At 40.5% G+C, this 19923-nt stretch overlaps 1 protein-coding gene across 4 annotated transcripts in view; it reads right to left on the bottom strand.

The window, feature by feature from the left end:
* Positions 1–19923, bottom strand: part of LOC140465662 (lysophospholipid acyltransferase 2-like) — a 129889-nt gene that overhangs the window by 60902 nt on the left and 49064 nt on the right. For all 4 annotated transcript variants that reach the window (XM_072561257.1, XM_072561271.1, XM_072561278.1 and 1 more), the window contains 2 exons: positions 13901–14046; positions 4838–4915 (listed from right to left, as the gene is read on the bottom strand). In XM_072561257.1, coding sequence (XP_072417358.1) covers positions 4838–4915; positions 13901–14046 — 224 coding nt within the window. The remainder of the gene's footprint in view (positions 1–4837; positions 4916–13900; positions 14047–19923) is intronic.

Below are 19923 nucleotides of genomic sequence, written 5' to 3'. Positions count from 1 at the left end.
CTCTCCTTAGTCCATTCCTGAGCTCCTTTCTAGCAAGCATGTGACTCTATCATCCGTTGGCTGTTAGAAGACATGTAGTACACTCCCAAAGTAACTACACCCTTTCTATTTCTGAGCTCAATCCATACGGCCACGCTTGATGAGCCCTCCAAGGTGTCCCCTCTCAGTACAGCGGTGATATTCTCCCATCCCTCTTTATCTTGCTGAAAACATCTAAACCTTGGAATGTTAAGCTTCCCATCTTGACCCTCTCTCAACCATGTCTCTGTAATAGACACATTGTTATTTGCATTAATCTAAGCTCCACGTTCATCTGCCTAACCTTCATATTCCTCACATTAAAAACAAATACACCTCAGCACACCAGGCCTGCCACCTTCAGTGACCTTTCCCTTTGTCTTACTGGCCTTAGTCTCTGACTCTTCTTCTGGTTCCTGACATACTAAATTAAACCCTCCAAAAAGGGCAAAAGGAAACCTTCCTGTCAGGATATTGGTGCCCCTCCAGGTTAAATGCAACTGGTCTTTATTCTACAGTCCCAGCGGCCCCAAAGACATCCCAATGATCCATAAACCTGAAGCTTTTGCTCCTACACAGTTCCATAGCCACATATTTAACTACAATATTTTTCTGTTCTTCATCTCACTAGCATGTGGCACAGGAAGTAGCCCAGAGACTACAATCCTGAGGTTGTGCTTTTCAACTTCTGACCCAACTCCCAAAACTTCTTGTGCAGACCTCATCTCTTTCTGCCTTTTTAATTAGATCGAATGTAGACCACACCCTCTGGTTAATCATCCTCCCCTTTCAGAATATCTTTTGCCTGCTCAGAGATATCATTGCTTGTCAGCTTAGTTACACATTCAAAAAATTGGAAAAAGAAAAAAGGGTATTCACTAGAGCACATGCACCCACTGTATTGTGCTAACTGAACAACTTTATAATTGCATTAGATTTTTTTCCCTGCTTGGGTGATACCTTAAAATTACAAAGTCAGGAAGACTTTCTTTTTTAAAATCAAGACCTTCAAAATTAACTGAAGTAGCTTCAGGCCAATCCACATCCAATAAACTGCTCTAAAAACAGAGCTAACAATTTACCACATTTTTGAACAGAAAAGATCCCAGCATTAAACAAAAAAAAGAAAAAACACCAACTAATGAAATCTTTTAAAAAAATGTAGAATCCAAATCTTCTGAGAAAATGGATCAATTCCTCATTGGGCTTTTTTAAAAAAAAGTTATTCATTTTGTGGGATATGGCCATCACTGGCTGGCCAGCATTTATTGTCTGTCCCTAGTTGCCCTTGATAAGGTAGTGCTGACGCCATGAAGTAACACAGGGCTACGTATCCCTCTCAATTCAAAATGGTGCTGGAAATAGTGTGAATATGTCCCAACCACTTTCCAACGGAGACAACTAACTGATCACTACACCCATGACTGTTTTATATCTCTCACCACAGAAGAGATGATTTTTCCAATAATCTAAGAAAAATTGCATCTCATTGGTTTTAATCAAATGTATATCCAAGTACTGTACTTCATAAGGTTCTATATACCCAGAACTAATGCAGCAGTTGAAATATATTGCAGTACTGGTGAACCTCAATACAACCATGCACTTACCTTCCCTCAACCCACAAAAGCAGTTGCAAGTTAGAAGTCATACTCAAAAGTTTAGTCAATAGCAACTAAGTTAGCTACCTTTAAGATCTCTGCTTATAACCACAAACAGAAAATAGGAACAGATGGAGGCCATTCAGCCCTTCAAGACTGATTTGCCATTCTACATAATCACGGTTGATCTTTTATTTCCATACCATACTCACCGAAAACTTTAGCTTCTGGATTTTTTTTCCTTTAAATGTATTTGGTTACTTTGTCTCCACAGCCTTAGAGAAGTTCATCACCCTCTGACTTAAGAATTTTCTCCTTATCTCTGTTCAAAATTCAATCCTGAAACTATGACCCCTTGCTCTGGGTATTACTCCCTCTACCCTCAGACCATGGAAAACATCATGAAGGGCTTATGCCCGAAATGTCGATTCTCCTGCTCCTTGGATACTGCCTGACTTGCTGTGTTTTTCCAGCACCACACTCTCAACTCTGATCTCCAGCATCCACTGTCCTCACTTTCTCCATGGAAAACATCATCCCTGCACTGAGTCAGTCAACTTTATATATTTCAATGACATTCTCAACTCCAGTGAATACAGGCTCCAACAACCCAATCTTTCCCTATGTTGCAAACCTGCTATCCCAGGAATCATAGATTCACTGAAGGAAAGCAGAGAAATTTTATCAGTTGACAAACAGATGCCAGTTGCAATATCAAAGGCATTTGAGACAAACACATGCTTTAAAAGTATGCTTTAATGTTGATCTTTCCACACACTGCTCTTCAAAGAAATCTTTGATAGTAGTGGACTTTGTCAATAACTGTATCTGGGAGTGGTTACGAGCACAACACAGACTTTCAGAAAAAATACGTTTTTTTGAAGGAGCATATTCACTGTCCAAACAGTGAATTGCAGCATGGTTCACAATAGAATTAAATGAACCTATGCACTGATTAATAAAGTTAAAAACACAAATATGACAAACAAAAGTAGACAAACAGATCTAGCAGACAACAGGAAAATAGTAGATGGGATACTAAAAAGGAAGAATATGTAGTTAAACTTATATTAAGGTACAAACCATACACCATCCTCATTATTACATCCATAAAAACACAAAGATTCACTAATGTCCTTTAGGGAAGGAAACTGTCAACCCCACCTGGTCTGGGCTACACATAACTCCAGACCAATGCAATGCAGTTGATCCTTAACCACCCTCTGGGCAATTAAGGATGGGCAATAAATGCTTACCCAGTAAGCAGTACCTGCATAACTTGAATTAATTAATTTTTAAAAATAAATTTCTTCAATACTTTGAGTATTGATATCTTTCCATCCCACACGTTACCAGGTTGGGTTTAGACAAAGCTGAATTGCCTGGATTTCTCGGTGTGGTGATGGCAACCAGTTGTGAAATTGATTAGATTGTGCAAGGGAGCTCACAAACATAGTGCAACACTTTATTCAGAGTTTCAAATCTTGTGACATGAAGGGTGTGGTTGTATGACTGGTACGGCCAAAGATCAATCTAATGTAAAGACCATCGCTTTTTATTTCACTTGATTTTTGACTGTGAACTGAATTCGGAAAGTGGACAGTTTCAGATCAAAAGAAGCAAAAATCCTGGAGGACAAGATCACTGAACTGAAGGACATTGAAAGCAAAAAAAAAAAAAGGGACACCTTCAAATCCTAAGGAAGGACATGCGTCATTGAACTGTTATCCCAGTATTCTATTCACCTATGATGCTTGCTGTGTTTATCTGCTTGCATTTGTCTGTGTGTGTGCATAGGTGAGTTCTAGAACGGGTTAGAGCTTTAACTTGTAAAGTTATGCCCACAATTCAGAGTTGTTTACCTGTGATTAGTATTTGTAATAAAGTGTGTTATGGACCAGGCCAGACCCCCTCAACCATTTCAAGAAAAGTAGCCTAGACCCTAACTTTTTCTTATTTTAAAGGCAGATGTGAAGTTTGATACAGCTGTTCAAACGACTCCGCTTTAAGCAAAACAGATTTTATTTAAACATTACAGTTGAAACGCGAACAAAAAAACAGAAGAATTCAAAATAACAACTATTTGAAAACCCAACCGACGCAATATCACAATTTAAATAAGCAGCTGTTCCAATTCCCATAAACACACCCTTTGGCAAAACGCAACTTCAAACTCTGGTTCTTACAGTCAGGAGGAAACAACTTCCAAAGAGATGTCAGAGAGAAAGTCAGTCATGAACCATCTGCTGAAACTTGGAACCTCTCTGGATTGCAAGCAGCTTCTCACTATCACAGCTAAACCAAAAATAGAAAAAACCTCACTGGGAGAACTGGCCATTCCCCTGCAATTGTTAAACTAGGCTCTAGCCCAGACATTTTAGTACCTCTGCCTTTACAATCTCTCTTGAAAAAAAAAACAAAAGACAAAATAACTTTGTAAAAGTGACAGCATTGTCACAATACAGTTAAATGCAGAAATCTGGTCCACCTGGCACTACTACAGTGAGTCATGACACTTGAGAGCACACTTCTGCATTCTTTTGATTGGACTGATTTACACGTATGCATTTCCTGTGCACCATACAGGTACGGTACAGCACAGCACAGCACAGTTGACCAAGGGCCAGGTGTAGCTGGTACAGATCACAGATTATGGGTAGGGATTCTGGAATGGTGAGAGAGATTTGAGAACAAACATTATGTGTTCTTTTTTGTAGCATACTATCCACTTAGCTACCCAACATCAAGTCAGCCTGAACGTATTTCAAGAAAATGCTTGCATGTAACTACCCAACTTTATTAAAGGGCACATGTTCATGCCTACCAAAGATTATTTGCATGGCAATGTTGAGAGCTTCCTGAACATCACTTTGCAAACTAGAATCGGTGACTGTTGTGTCATGCAGCATTTGAGGCCAAAAGAAAGCAAGCATCATTCACAAGGAAAAGGATGGGTCGGAGCCAAGTGCCTCAACAGAAACACTGAGTTGAACACGTGGAAACACAGCCAGGTTATCTGACAAAATGAGCAGTGATATGGTCAACAATCTATGGAATGAAAACTTCATGCCTGTTTAGCTTTACCAACTTTTTAAAGTTGCTCACATCAAGGATGAGTTTTTTTTTTAAAAGTAGTACTTACAGCTGTGTCACTTCAGAAATTCTGGATACAGTTAAATTAAAATGCAAGGAGGGTAGCATCCATTGAAAATACTTACTTTTGCATGTGCCCTGCTCCAACAATGATCATGATGTAGTAAGAAATTGCACTCTGCACAACAAAATGCAAGGCATACCTAGAAGAAACAGATTTAACATTAAGGTTAATGACGTTCTAAATGAAATGGAGTCAGTCAGCACTAACTATAACTGCAGAGATAATTATATATGAAAACCAGATATACCACTTTCTTTTAAAAAGCATTATGGAAAAAATCAGTATGCTAAACAAAGCATTCAAACAACCTGTACATTCAACTGGGTGTGGACCATGCCATCAAACATACCTTAAGCAATGGATTCTGGGTGAGAAGGGAACTCCTCTAGCCATAATACACATCATGCCTAAAACAACAAACCCAAATCAACTTGCTACGACCACGCTGGGTTAATTGTTCAGTTTGAAAGGAGATGAGCCAACAAACTATTTTAAGAAATAATTTTCTGCTCTCTGGCCTGGAGAGAAATTAAGTGTAGAAAGAGGACCCTGTGTGAGCATTTATCACCCTTCTAGTTTGAGCCCTGTGTATTGTTCAACCAGCCATATCAAACAGAAATCCTTCATCAACATCTTTAAAACATCCTGATCCTGAACTCAGAATGGCCCATTGAGCCCTATCTGAAAAAAAAACCCAGAAAGGTACCAATCTCCTGAATCGATATACAACTAACTTTTATGGGCTCGAACGGTTTAAACTATCTTCCCATTTTATAACTTACTTGTCTGTGCATGTGTGAATCTTTGGATGTATAAGTGTGACAGTTGAAGTATTTTCATTATTCTCATTTAGATGGGGGAGGTGGGGGTAGTCTGGAGAAGATGGAGGACGGAAAGGAGGGTGGAGTGAGAAGTGGCGACAGAGTGCGGAGGGTTGGATGTTACACAAGTGTTTAGGTGGGCAAGGGAGGGTTGTTTGGAGAAGAAGAGACTTCTTTCCCAGATCATAGGTCCTGCCTTCCTCTCCAAGTTCCAATTCCTTCCTCCCCTTCCCACTTGCAAATCCACCTGAACCACCTTCCTCTCCCAAGTCCTGACCACCTCCCTTCCCAAACAACATTCCTGTTTGAGGTTCTATCCATATCCTGCACCCTCGCTTCACATGTACAATTTAAAGCAGCACATCACACACATGTGCTGGGGACGGCAAGCGCAGTCATTCTTGCGCACAGATTACGGAATTCGACAGTTAGAATATCAAAAGGGTATATTGGCCTTTGCTGCAAGAGGGTTTGAGTATGAAGCAAGGACCTCTTATTGCAACAACCCAAAGGCCTTGGTGAGATCACATCGTTAGTGCTGTGTACATTTTTGGCCTGCTTACCCAAGGAAAAATATATTTGCCACAGTGGGAGTTCAGCTAAGGTTCACAACATTCCAGTGAGGGCCAGTTTGACAATTAGATTGAATTAACTAGGTTTGTGCTCACTGGAGTTTAGAAGAATTTGACATCATCTTACTAAGAAGTATAACATTCTGATAAGACTGCACAGAAAAAATGGGTCATGGTTTCAGGTTTGGTGGTAGCCCATTTCAGACTGAGATGAGGAGAGATTTCTTCAGAGGGTGGTGAACTTATGGAACTCTTTCTCCACTGCCTTCTTGTTTAAAAAGAATATATGTAAAGAAATAGATGCCGAGAAACTACCGGTCCCAAGGTGCATGGACAAAGGAGTATGATATTGAGGATCGACCATCATTACCTTGAATGGCTGAGCAAGCTCGATGGGCCAAATGACCCACACCTGCTCCTATTTTCTATCTTTCTATGTTAAGAACACTTATAACAAAGTAATACTTTTGTCGTCACACACTATAACCTAATGCCTTTGGTTTTAGGAACAATTTTTAGGTGAATCGCTTCAAGATTCTATTAAAAGGATTTCATAGGCATCATGCACACAAGTTTTAGTGCTCCTTTCCAACAAAATGCTACAAGACTCATGGTCACACTATTTAAAGTCATTTCTAATTCTGGCATTGCCTTTCAGCTCACTCACTGCTAAAGTCCTGTGATGGGTTTTGAAGGTAATCTCTTCCAGTTATCCTACTTAGTTAGGTGACAAATTTAAAAATCACAACACCAGGTTCTCACTACCTTCGTCAGGTAGTTGAAAAAGGAACGGCGGTCCAAAAGCTAGTGCTTCCAAGTAAACCTGCTGGACTATAACCTGGCGTTGCATAGTTTTTCAACTTTGTCCATCCCAGCCAAACACCAGCACCTCCACATCATAGTTAGTTGACAGCACTAAGAAGGTCACATGAGTGCATGTTGCCCTCAAGGCTGGGTGGGGAGCAGCACAGAATATTACAGTGCTGAAAAATGTTCTATATAATCTGTTTTGCGTCATGTTTGCTGTTTGGAACCATTGTGGATTAAGCTCAATGATTCACTGTTGACATTAAATTCATTTCAATATCATCAACAGTTTAGAATTGATTTTTTCCTTGGCAAAACTGCTCTGATAAACTATTTATTTCATATATAAAACAAAATTACAATGCAGACTTCAAAAATAAAAAAAAGCTTTAGAAACCAGTATAAAGATGCACTATAACCACAACTTAAAGAGCTTAAACAAAATGAAAAAATTCCTACTCAAAAATTTCTTTTCCAACTTTTTTCAACTTCCTTTTGAAATCTGCAATCATCTTTGCTTCCAAAAGAATTTCTTTCTTTCAGCCATCCTGCACTAGAATAGACTCCCTGTTTGGGAACAGGCCATTTAGCTCAACAAGTCAACGCTGACCCTCAAAAAAGGATCCCACCAGACCCACCCCCCTCTCTTTTTTCCTCCCCAATAACCCTAAAATTTCCCATGGCTATAATACCTAATCAACACATCCCTGAACACTACGGACAATTTAGCATGGCTGTTTCACCTAACTTACATATCATTTACTTTGGGACAAAACTGCAGCACCTGGTGGAAACCCATGCAGATACAGGGAGAATGTGCAAACTCCATACAGATAGTTGCCATTGAGGGGAATCGAACCCAGGGTGACACGACTTGGACAAAATCTTAAATCTATGTTCCCAACTTCTTGTCTTATCAGTTAAATTGAGACCAGTTCCTCTGTGTCCGTTTTATCTAATCCTGACCTCTACCCTAATAAATCTGTCAAACACTATTTCCCTTTCTTAAAACTTGGCTAATTGTGTGCGACCATTGTGTCACAAAGCTGATCCCTTTTTTTCCCCTAAAAGCCGTTTCTTTTCCCAAGGAGTCTGTGTCCTGAGTTTTTCTCACAAGGGTCATAAAACTCTCCTTGTTCCAATGAAACTTGTTTGGTACAGAGATTAAAGGGTATTGAGAGGCCTTTTTGTTTCAATGTAAACAGATGAGATCATGTTTTAGAAGTAACCTGGAAATTAAAGGGGAGCGGTAAGCTGAACAGTTCAGTCCAGAATTAGTTGGGAGTTCAGCTGTGTTTGTGAATAGGCTTTCTCCCTCTTTCTGCCCTTCAAACTGCAACCCTGTAAGCATCTGTTCCATTTTTTTAACTGTGTTTTAAGGGGGTTTGCTTAGTGGGATTATGATGTATATTTGGATCAACATAATTAAGTCTAGTTTGGATAGACTGAGGTCTGTAGGGGTTCTTTATTCTGTTCTGTGTGTTTCATTGTGTAATTTTGTGAATATATTTCTGTCTGTTTTAAAACCTGGTAGTCAACCTAACAAGCTTACTTCAGGTAATTTTCACTGTACACTTACTGAAACAAATTGCAAAGTTATGGTCTTGGTTGCCTGCTCAAGGATGTTTGAATGGTCTGGCCTAGTCCAGAACAATTGTGACTTTTTGATGCGCATTGCAAGACTTCTGCAATAATAGATTTCAGCACTGTCCTGACCATCAGGTTAACTTTAATGTTCCTGGCTTTCACTACCCACTTTTTTAATAATACTGCTTTTCTAATGCCATCTCCTGGGATTACACTAGAATCAAGAAAACTTTCAGAAATCATAACTAGAGCATCTACTATATCTGTAGTTGCCTTGTCCTTGGGATTTGTTGGCTCTTAGTCTCCAGTTTCTCTTCAAATCACCTTTGGTTTCTCACTCCTATTAGGCCCTGGATTGCTCCTTCTTTTTGATACATTATGTTCTGAGAGTTCCACAAAATATTTGTTCAACGTCCCTGCCATTTTCTCATTGTAATTTCTTCTGTTCTACCTCCTAAAGCTCAAATTTTCTTCTGCTATACTCCTTTTTACTTATTTGTAAAAGTTCTTGCAATCTATTTTTATATTCATGATAGGCTTACTTTCTTGGTTGTCCTATTCCGTTACTTTTTGATTGTGCTTTACTGGTTTTTAAAACACTCCCAAACCCTCTGGCTTGCTACCAGAATTCCCTTCAGCCTATGACTATACAGCCTCAAAAGGTTTCCGAAAAGGTTCTTGGCATTATCTTGCCAAGAACCAAATCAAACATGACAATCAAGAGCAAACATGCCCCTTACCATTCATTAGTTAGGGGACATGCAGATCCACCCTTGCCACACAACATCATATGTGCCATTTCTTCTGCAGATCAGTTCAGTCAAAGAACAAAAATTTACAACACAGGAACAGGCTCTTCGCCACTCCAAGCCTGCACCAATCCAGATCCTCTATCTAAACCGGTTGCCTATTTTCTCAGGATCTGTATCCCATTGCTCCCTGCCCATTCATATATCTGTTTAGATACATCTTCAATGACACTATCGGGCCCACCGCTACCATCACCACTGGCAATGTATTCCAGGCACCCACCACCCTCTGCCTTATCTCCCTAAACTTTTCCCCACTCACCCTGAACTCGTGACCCCTAGTAATTGAGACCCCCACTCTAGGGAAAAAGCTTCTTGTTATCCACCCTGTCTATTACTCTCATGGTTTTGTAAACCTCAATCAGGTCCCCTCCTCAACCTCTTTTTCTAATGAAAATAATCCTAATCTACTCAACCTCTTTTCATAGCTAGTGCCTTCCATACCAGGCACTTTCTTGGTGAACCTCCTCTACACCCACTCCAAAGCATCCACATCCTTTTGGTAATGTGGAGACCAGAACTGTATGCAGTATTCCAAATATGGCCGAACCAAAGTCGCATGCAACTGCAAAATGACCTGCCAACTCTTGTACTCAATATCCTGTCCGATGAAGGAAAGCATGCAGTATGCCTCTTGACCACTATTGTCCTGTGTTGTCACCTTCAGGGTACAATGGACCTAAACACCCAAATCTCTCTGTACACCAATTTTCCCCAGGGCTTTTCCATTTACCATATAGTTTGCTCTTGAATTGCATCAGCCTAAAATGCATCACCTTACATTTTCCCGAATTGAACTCCATCTGCCGTTTCTCCAACCAACTCTCCAATCTATCTACACTCTGCTGCATTCTCTGACAGTCCCCTTGACTATCTATCTGCTATGCCACCAATCTTCGTGTCATCTGCAAACTTGCTAATCAGACTACCTTCCTCAAAGTCATTTATGCATATCACAAACAGTGGTCCTAACATGGATCCCTGTGGAACACCACTGGTCACAGTTCTTTATTTTGACTACTGTCTCCTGCTGTGCACCCTGGACCCAATGCAACTTCTCTTTCAGCCTACCATGGGGAACCTTATCAATCATTTTAATGTAGTCCATGTATATGACATCCACAGCCCTTCTCTCAATCAGCTTTGTCATTTCCTTAAAGAATTCTATTAAGTCTGTAAGACATGGCCTTCCCTGCACAAAATCATGCTACCTATCACTGATAAGCCCATTTTCTTCCAAAATGTAGAGATCCTATCCCTCAGTATCTTCTCCAGCAGCTTCCCTCCCACTGACATCAAGCTCACCAGTCTATAATTACCTGGATCATCCCTGCCACCTTTCTTAAACAACAGGACAACATTAGCAATTCTCCAGTCAATAGACAATAGACAATAGGTGCAGGAGTAGGCCATTCTGCCCTTCAAGCCTGCACCACCATTCAATATGATCATGGCTGATCATCCTTAATCAGTATCCTGTTCCTGCCTTATCTCCATAACCCTTGATTCCACTATCCTCGAGAGCTCTATCCAACTCTTTCTTAGATGAATCCAGAGACTGGGCATCCACTGCCCTCTGGGGCAGAGCATTCCACACAGCCACCACTCTCTGGGTGAAGTTTCTCCTCATCTCAGTCCTAAATGGTCTACCCGGTATTTTTAAGCTGTGTCCTCTAGTTCGGCACTCACCCATCAGCGGAAACAGGTTTCCTGCCTCCAGAGTGTCCAATCCTTTCATAATCTTGTATGTCTCAATCAGATCCCCTCTCAGTCTTCTAAACTCAAGGGTATACAGGTCCTCAGGGACCTCATTTGTGTTCAAGGATGCTGCAAAGATATCTGTTGAAACCCCAGCTATTTCCTCTCTCTCTTCCATTAGTAACCTAGGATAGATCCCATCTGGACCTGGGGCCTTTTAGAATACCCAACACTCCCTCCCTCCTTATGCCAACTTGACTTAGAGTGGAGTTAGAACATCTATCCCTAACAAAACATCCGTCATGTCCCTCTTCTTGGTGAATACCGATGCAAAGTATTCATTAAGAACCTCACCAATTTTCTGACTCCACGCACAACTTCCCTCCTTTGTCCTTGAGTGAGCCAATCCTTTCTCTAGCTACCCTCTTGCTCCTTATATATGAATAATAGGCTCTGGGATTTTCCTTAACCCTATTTCACTAAAGATATTTCATGACCCTTTTTGGCCCTCTAATACCTCATTTCAGATCAGAGTTACTTTCCTGATATTCTTCCAAAGCTTCATCTGTTTTCAGTCACCTTGAATGTACGTATGCTTCCTTTTTACTCTTAGCTAGTCTTACAATTTCACCTGTCATCCATGGTTCCCTAATCGTGCCATTTCTATCCCTCATTTTCACAGGGACATGTCTGTCCTGAACTCTACTCAACCTCTTTAAAAGCCTCCCACATATCAAATGCGGATTTACCATCAAACAGCTGCTCCCAAGCCACATTCCCCAGCTCCAGCTGAATTTTGCTATAGTTGGCCTTCTCCCAATTTAGCACACTTCTTTTTGACTTTGTCCATGAGTATTCTAAGAGTTAATAAATTGTGATCACTATTCCCCAAGTAATCCCCTACTGAAACTTCAACCACTTGGCTGGGCTCATTCCCCATCACCAGGTCCAGTATGGCCCCTTCCCAAGTTGGAGTATTTACATACTGCTCGATGAAACCCTCCTGGATGCTCCTTACAAATTCTGCTCCATCTAGGCCTCTTAACACCAAGTGAATTCCAGTCAACATTGGGAAATTAAAATCTCCTATCACCAGCACCCTTTTGCTCCTACATCTTTCCATTATCCGTTTACATACTTCTACCTCTGTCATGCTCACCTGTAGTACAGCCCCAACATTGTTACTGCACCTTGCCTATTACTGAGCTCTGTCCATATTGTCTTACTGCTAGAACCCTCCATAGTGCCCTCCTTCAGCACAGCTGTGATATCCTCTGAGCAGCAATGCAACTCCTCCGCACCTTTTACCTCCCTCTCTACCCCACCTGAAGCATCTATTTTTTGGAATATACAGTTGCCAATCATGCCCTTCCCTCAACCAAGTCTCAGTAATAGCAATAGCATCATATCCCCAGGTACTAATCCAAGCTCTAAATTAATCTGCCTTACTTACTACACTTCTTACATAAAAGAAATGCACCTCAGACCATCTATCCCTATCATCTGCTCCTTGCCTACACTTCCCCTTAATCATGCTGACTTCATTAGCTAGCTCCTTACAGGTTTTAGTTACTACTTCCTTAATGTCCACTAACCACCTCATTTGATCCCCACCCCCCTGCCACATTGGTTTAAACCCTCCAGAGTTAGCAAAGCACCCCTTAAGAAATTGGTTTCAGTCAGGCCCAGGTGTCGACTGTCAAATTTGTAATTGTCCCACCTCCCCAGAACCAGTCTGAATATCCCAAAAATCTGAACCCCTCCCTCCTGCATCATCTCTCATGCCACGCATTCATCCTGCCTATTCTTTCATTTCTACTCTGGCTAGCACATGGCATTTGTCGCAATCCTGAGATTACTACTTCTGAGATCCTACTTTTTAAACTTGGCTCTTAACTCCCCAAATTCTGCTTGGAGGATTTCATCCCATTTCTTACCTACATCATTGGTACCTATATGCACCACAGCAGCTGGCTGCTCACCCTCTCCCTTCAGATGGTTCTGCAATCGATCTGCGACATCCCTGACCCGTGCATCTGGGAGGCAAGATACTATTGGAAGGGTAATGTTCATCCACAGACCTGTCTACGTACTCCCCTTAACAACTTAACACCCTATGACTGTAGCCCCTCCACTCTTTTTCCCACCCTTCTGTACAGTAGAGCCAGTCAAGATACCATGAACCTAGCTACTGCTGCCTTCCCTTGGTGAGTCATCTCCCCCAACAGTATCCTGTGCGCAATGATTAATCTGCAATAAGTTGGTGAAAGTCAGAAAGAAGCATTCATGCTCTTTATTAGCATCAAAAAAAATCCTAGCCCTGCTGGAAGCCATTTAGCCCAACAAGTCCACACTGACCCTCCAAAGAATAACCCACCCACATCTATTCCCCAAACCTACTATTCTACATTTATTCCTTACTAACGTACCAAACCCACACATCCCTGAACACGATGGACAATTTAGCGTGGCAAATTCTCCTAACCTGCACATTTTTGGACTGTGGGAGGAAATCCACACAGACACTGGGAAAACGAGCAAACAGACAGTCCACACAAACAGTCACCAGAGGCTAGAATTGAACCTGGGTCCCTGGCATTGTGAGGCAGCAGTGCTAACCACTAAGCCACCGTGGTTATATTATAATGAAAACAAGGCCAAACTGAATGACTCTAAACATCTGATTCAAATCAAATCAAATACTGGTCATTTTACATGCAAACATGAGTTTTTAGATGCAAAATACCCATGAGGCTGAAGGACATCTTGCTTGACATTTAAGACTTTTTTTTCCCCAAAAACAAAAAGCAAATTTCAGTGCAATACTTACCAACCAAAGCAGAACAATGCAAGGTAAAGTCCAAGAAGTGTAGCAACAGCATGCCTGACATAGCTGCTAGTTTTAGCTGGGTGAAGATAAAGTCGAAACCATACACTTGCGAGCAAAGCAAACAACTGGCACACTACAAAATTCACCTAGAAAAACAAAGAGCAGTTTTAGTGTTAAACACCAGAATTACAAATTATATATCACAGTCTATAATCTCAAAAATTAAGTCATAGATATCAGATCATTTGTTAATTACACTAATTTAAGTGCATTTTGTTAAACTTGGATACCTGGACAACTAATCTATTGTGTCAATAACATTCACTGAAGTTAACAGTTTGCTGAGGGCCCTCTTATGGCACAGTGGTTGCGTCCCGATTCCTAGACTAGGAGGTCCAGGCTCAAGCCCCACCTGATCCAGAGGTGTGAACAGGTTATTTAGAAAAATAAGTAAAATTTAAAACAAAAAGAATAATTTGCCAGAGGTCTCAGAAACCCATAAAATTCTAACAAGACTAAATAGGATAAATGCAGGAAGGGTGGCATGGTGACTCAGTGGTTAGCACTGTTGCCTCACAGTACCAGGGACCTTGGTTCAATTCTACTCAGGTGACTGTGCAGAGTTTGTACATTTTCCCCATGTCTGCACCCTCCAGGTGCTCTGGTTTCCTCCTACAGTCCAAAGACATGCAGGTTAGGTGAACTGGTCATACTAAATTGCTTGTAGCGTCCAGGGGTGTGGAGGTTAGATGGATTGGGAAATGCAGGGTGGGATGCTCTTCAGAGGGTCAGCCTGCTTCCATACTGCAGGGATTCTATGATCCTATGTCCCTAATAATCAGGTAGTCCAGAACCAGGGACATTTAACTATGCAATAAAAACAAATACAAAAAAGGAAAATGCATAGTATTCAATCTGCATTAAGAATCCATAGTTATAACACAAATGAAAACACTTTACACTGTTCCTTCATGAGTTGGTGGCCATACACAGACATGGATGTGATACCAAGCATAACTGACCAAAATATTTTATACCAAATTGCCCACAAGCATGGCGCAAGAATTTTCCAAAAATTTACCCATTCCATCAACTGGAAAATAGATGAACCTGGGACAAATGATACACAACATTAACGAACAGCCCACTGACCCAAAAATAAAATAGGTCCCAGAAATTCTTTGAAGAGAATATGCCTCCAGAACACAAAAATTAGGGAAAATAAAAAAACATTTTTAACACATTGCTACTCTTTGGTCTCTGGGTCCTGCTGAGTTTTGCCAACAGTTTGGTTTTTTTTTTGTTTTCAGATGTCCAGCATTTGCAATTCTTTGTTTTCATTTTATGATCATAGTAACTGGTGGCAAGAAAAAAAAGATTAGCTAATTTTATTATTGCACAACTTTGAAGTTTTTAATTCCTTTTAAATGCCCCCGATGGAGAAATGGACAAGAACAAATAGCCAAAAAGTACACCATTCTGGATCACCAGTCTTCTGCACAAAACTGCACAGATTGTTCTCTTGAGCCTTTTGCTATGCAGATATCCTTAAGATTGAAGAATCAATTATCAGCCATTTAGTTTGTTGAATAATTGGACCCAGAGTGTTTACTTTTTTTTCTTTTGTGCTTTTAATTTATTTCTTTGTGAATCTGAAAGAGCAGGTAAACTATATTCCACAGTGAATCATTCTGAAGAGTCTGAAGAGCCTGAAGAAAACAGTTAACATTTCAAATCCAATAACTCAATTATGATCAAGACTCAGTGTTAATTCTGCTTTCTTCCCACAGAAACTGCCAGATCTGCAGAGTTTCACCAGTAAAGATGATCACTTTCATTGTAGTAACATTTTTCATTAGCTGAAAAAACAAAACTTGGTGTATTTCTTTTAAACAGAGTTAGACGGTTAAGTAAATCGAGCATTTTTGATAGCTTAATTCAGTTTTCACATTTGCAGCAACCCGAGTAGTCGGCTTGACATCAGCACTTTCCCCCCCATGTGAATTGTGACACTACCCATAAAACAACAAATATACAGCAATTTTTTTTCTTACTCTTTGCAGGGACCAACAGTATATGCCTGCATTGGGCACAGAATAACTTACTCATCTATACGCTGCCTTCAAAAATATCACTCAAAAAATTAAAAGCTCAGACAGAAGTGCATTCGAACACACACAACTCTTCACTACCTTATTTGATGGTTCCACTGCATGTGTAAAACAGACCTTTTTTGAAAAAAAAAATTCACTCATGGGATGTAGACATAATTGGCTGGTTAACATTTCATTGGCCATTTCTAGTTGGCCTTCAGAAGGTGGTGAGCAGCTTTCTTAAAGCAAAGCAGTCCCCGATTCAGAGATGGACTCTCAATGCCTGAAGGGAGGAAATTCCAGGATTTTGATCCACGAGTGAAGAAACGGGCATATATTTCTAAGGCAGGATGGTGAGTGGCTCAGAAGGGAACTTGCAGGTGGTATTCCTGTTTAGTTTATCTGCTGCACTTGTCCTTCTAGATGGAAGTTGTCATGGATTTGGAAGGTGCTGTCTAAGGATCTTTTACGAATTTCTACATTGCATCTTGTAGGTAGTGCACACTGCTGCTACTACTGAACGTCAGTGGTGAAAGGAGTGGATGCTGTGCAGGTGGTACCAACCAAGCAAACTACTTTGTTCTCGATGGCATGAAGCTTCTGTAATGTTTTTAGAACTTTACCCATTCAAGTACGTGGGGAGTATTCCATCACATTCCCAATTTGTGCCCCGGAGTTGGTAGACAGTCTTTAGAAAGCCAGGTGGGAAGTTACTCACCAGTATTCCTAGCCTCTGATCTGGTCTTGTAGCCAAGGTGTTTGTGATGAATCCAGTTGAGTTTCTGGTCAAGGATGTTGATAGTAGTGGATTCACCAATGGTAACACCATTGAATGCCATGGTGATGGTCATAGCCTGGCATTCGTAGGGCACAAATGTTACTTACCACTTGTCAGCCCAAGCCTGGAAAATGACCATATCTTGTTGCATTTGAACATGGACTGCTTCAGTACCAAGTCATGAATGGTGCTGAATACGGTGTAATCATTGGTGAACATCCCCACTTACGATAGCAGGAGAGTCACTGATGAAGCAGCTGAAGATGGGCAGGCAGAGAACATTACCCTGAGGAATGCCTGCAAGGTGTCCTGGAGCCAAGATGACTGACCTCCAATCACCATGACCGATTTTCCTATGTGCCACTTATGACTCCAACCAGGGAAATGTTTGGCCTGGATACCCATTGATTCCAGTTTTGCTAAGGCTCCTTGGTGCCAAGGGCTCTCACTCTCACCTCACCTCCTGGAATTCAGCCCTTTTGTCCATGTTTGAACCAAGGCTATAATGAGGTCAGGAGCTGAGTAGCCCTGACAGAAACCAAACACTGTCAGAGAGGTTACTACTGAGCAGCTACTGTTTGACAGCACTATGAATGTCACCCTCTATCACTTTACTGATTTGTTTTGAGGATGGAGGAGGTGGCTGGGTGGTGGTGGTGGTGGTGGTGATTAGTCAAATTGGTTTTGTTCTGCTTTGTGTACAGGAAATACCTGGACAATTTTCCACATACATGCCAATGTTGTAACTACACTGGAACAGCTTGGCCAGGGCTGCAGCAAGTTCTGAAGCACAAATTTTCAGTACTATTGCCAGAATGTTGTCAGGGTCTATAGCCTTTGCAGTACCTAGTGCCTCCAATCATTTCTTGATATTAATTAGAGTGAATCGAATTGGCTGAAGACCGGTATCTGTAATGCTGAGGACCACTGGACGTGCTGAGATGGATCACCCACTTGGCACTTCTGGCCGAAAATTACTGCAAAAGCTTCAGCCTTATCTTTCACACTGATGTGTTTGGCTCTTCTGTTATTGAGGATGGAGATATTTGTGGAGCCTCCTCCCCCAGTAAGTTGTTTTCTTGTCCACTATCATTCATGACTGGATGTGGAAGGACCACAGAGCTTTGATCTGATCTGTTAGGCGTGAGATCACTTTGCTCTGAGTGTAACACTTGCTGCTTATGCTGTTCAGCATGCAGAGTCCTGTCCTAATTGCTCGGTTAACGTCAAGTCTTAGTTGACTGCAATAACATGAAAGCACAATAGTAGAAAGGTCAAGTCTGTTGCCTTTAATCTCACCTCAAATCCATCGCTCCATTCATCAATTACATTCCTTTTTGTAGCTGCTAAGTTTTAAAATATATCTTAGAGCAGTTTACAGGGTCAATGATGAACATTTGATTCCTTTTGAGTTAGTGGCTACCCTGTTGATTTTTAAGCTTTATTTTGCAACTGTGGATTCTGGCCAAAATTAACTCCAAAGTCCATGTCAGGTCACACCACTTCAGGATCTTCATTGCTGTTTTTAAGCACATTTCCTGGCACTTCATTGCTGCACTAATGAGAAGATGAAAGCTAGTCAGTTAGAATTTGCTGTAGATTAATAAATATCATCACCTCATTGAGATAAGCATTCTCGTGCAGCCTTCAAAGCAAAATAATTAAATTTTCTATGAAATTATGAGGTGCTAATAACACAGCAAGGGAACAAAGGCATTTTGCACCCTTGTGAACAGGAAAATCAACACACAATCTCCTTAAATAAGGAGTTCTAAAGATTAGAAAATAAACAGACACAAAACAGGTAAATTATATATCACAACAGGAGGTGATTGGAAAGGGGGGGGGGGGGAAAGAATGGTCTTGTAACATCTCTACTTCTGAACAAAAGACCCGAGTTCAGGTCCTACTTGTCCCATATGTTTAAACATGCTGATCAAAATTATTTTTAAAGTCGGGGGTGGCGGGAGGGGGGTAGAAAAAGAGACTGGATTAAGAAAAACCAAACCCAGAGAACAAAAAACACATTTCTTTAAATTCCATCCTTTTGGCTAACACGTGAATCCCTATTAAAACTTCCTACTGCTTTGCCTCAATATTGGTTCTCGGACTGCTTCTGAAGTACTTTGTTTTGCTTTTCTATTCTAAAGTCATTAGGTAAATGCAATTTGATATTTCAGTCATAAAAACAAATAAAAGGTAGCTTTAAAGTAACCGAGGGTACAATAAATCTAGGATACTCAGAAAAAGAAAAATATTCAGAAAAAATTAAAATATATATGCCTCATAGCAGAAACATTTGCGGACAATAATCCAGAAAACTGAAAGATTGTGGGGATTTAACTTTTCCTCCCACAAAGTGTAAGTAGTTTATCTTTTCTAGTTTTGTATTCAGTTTTATTTCCCTAACTTTCAGAAATAAAATTGCAACATTGCAAAAAAGAGAGAGACTGAAAATGTCTAGAAAGATATACTTTCAAGTCAGTGGGCACACAAATGACTTCAAATCCATCTATCTTGAAACTTCATTTATTCTCAGACTTTCTGAAGTATTCAGTTTGTGCACAAAATATGGAAATTTACCAGCCTAGCAGGTTTTAATAGCGTTGGTTCTAATACAAGTACTATATATAGACAAGCAAAAGGCTATGAATGACCATATCTTAAAAGTAGTGAGATAAACCCAGATTGACAGGAAGCATTGTTATTCTGCAAAATTGGGGATGCTGCATACTATTTAACTTTTGTGACAACTTTGGAAATAGTAGGGCATGATTTCTGGCACTCTACCTTGTTGTGAAGTGACAACTTAATTTCCAAAACTCTTCTTAATTCTTATCTTGCAGAGAGCTTGGAATGTTAACAGCCACCATCAAGCCTTGAACATTAACTTTGGATTCTTTCAAATTATTTGCTCCCTGCCCCTTTATAATCCAAGCAGATCTCCAATTACTGCTATCACTGCAGAAGATGAATTCTCTGTAGTTCAAATTATCGGCTAAATATTCCCTCAAAGTCAATCAATTCCCAAATGCTTAGTCTTTGAGACTTCATTAAAGAACAACATTCCAATTAATTAAACCACTCGTTCACCTCCACCTGATTCTCACTACGGTGTTATATATTGCACAGCTGCAAAACATCTGTCGAGG

This window comes from Chiloscyllium punctatum, chromosome 3 (assembly GCF_047496795.1).
Source record: "Chiloscyllium punctatum isolate Juve2018m chromosome 3, sChiPun1.3, whole genome shotgun sequence".
Classification (NCBI taxonomy): Eukaryota; Metazoa; Chordata; class Chondrichthyes; order Orectolobiformes; family Hemiscylliidae; genus Chiloscyllium; species Chiloscyllium punctatum.
The sequence above is the reverse complement of the archived record's forward strand: the minus strand, read 5'-3'. Positions and strand labels throughout refer to the sequence as shown.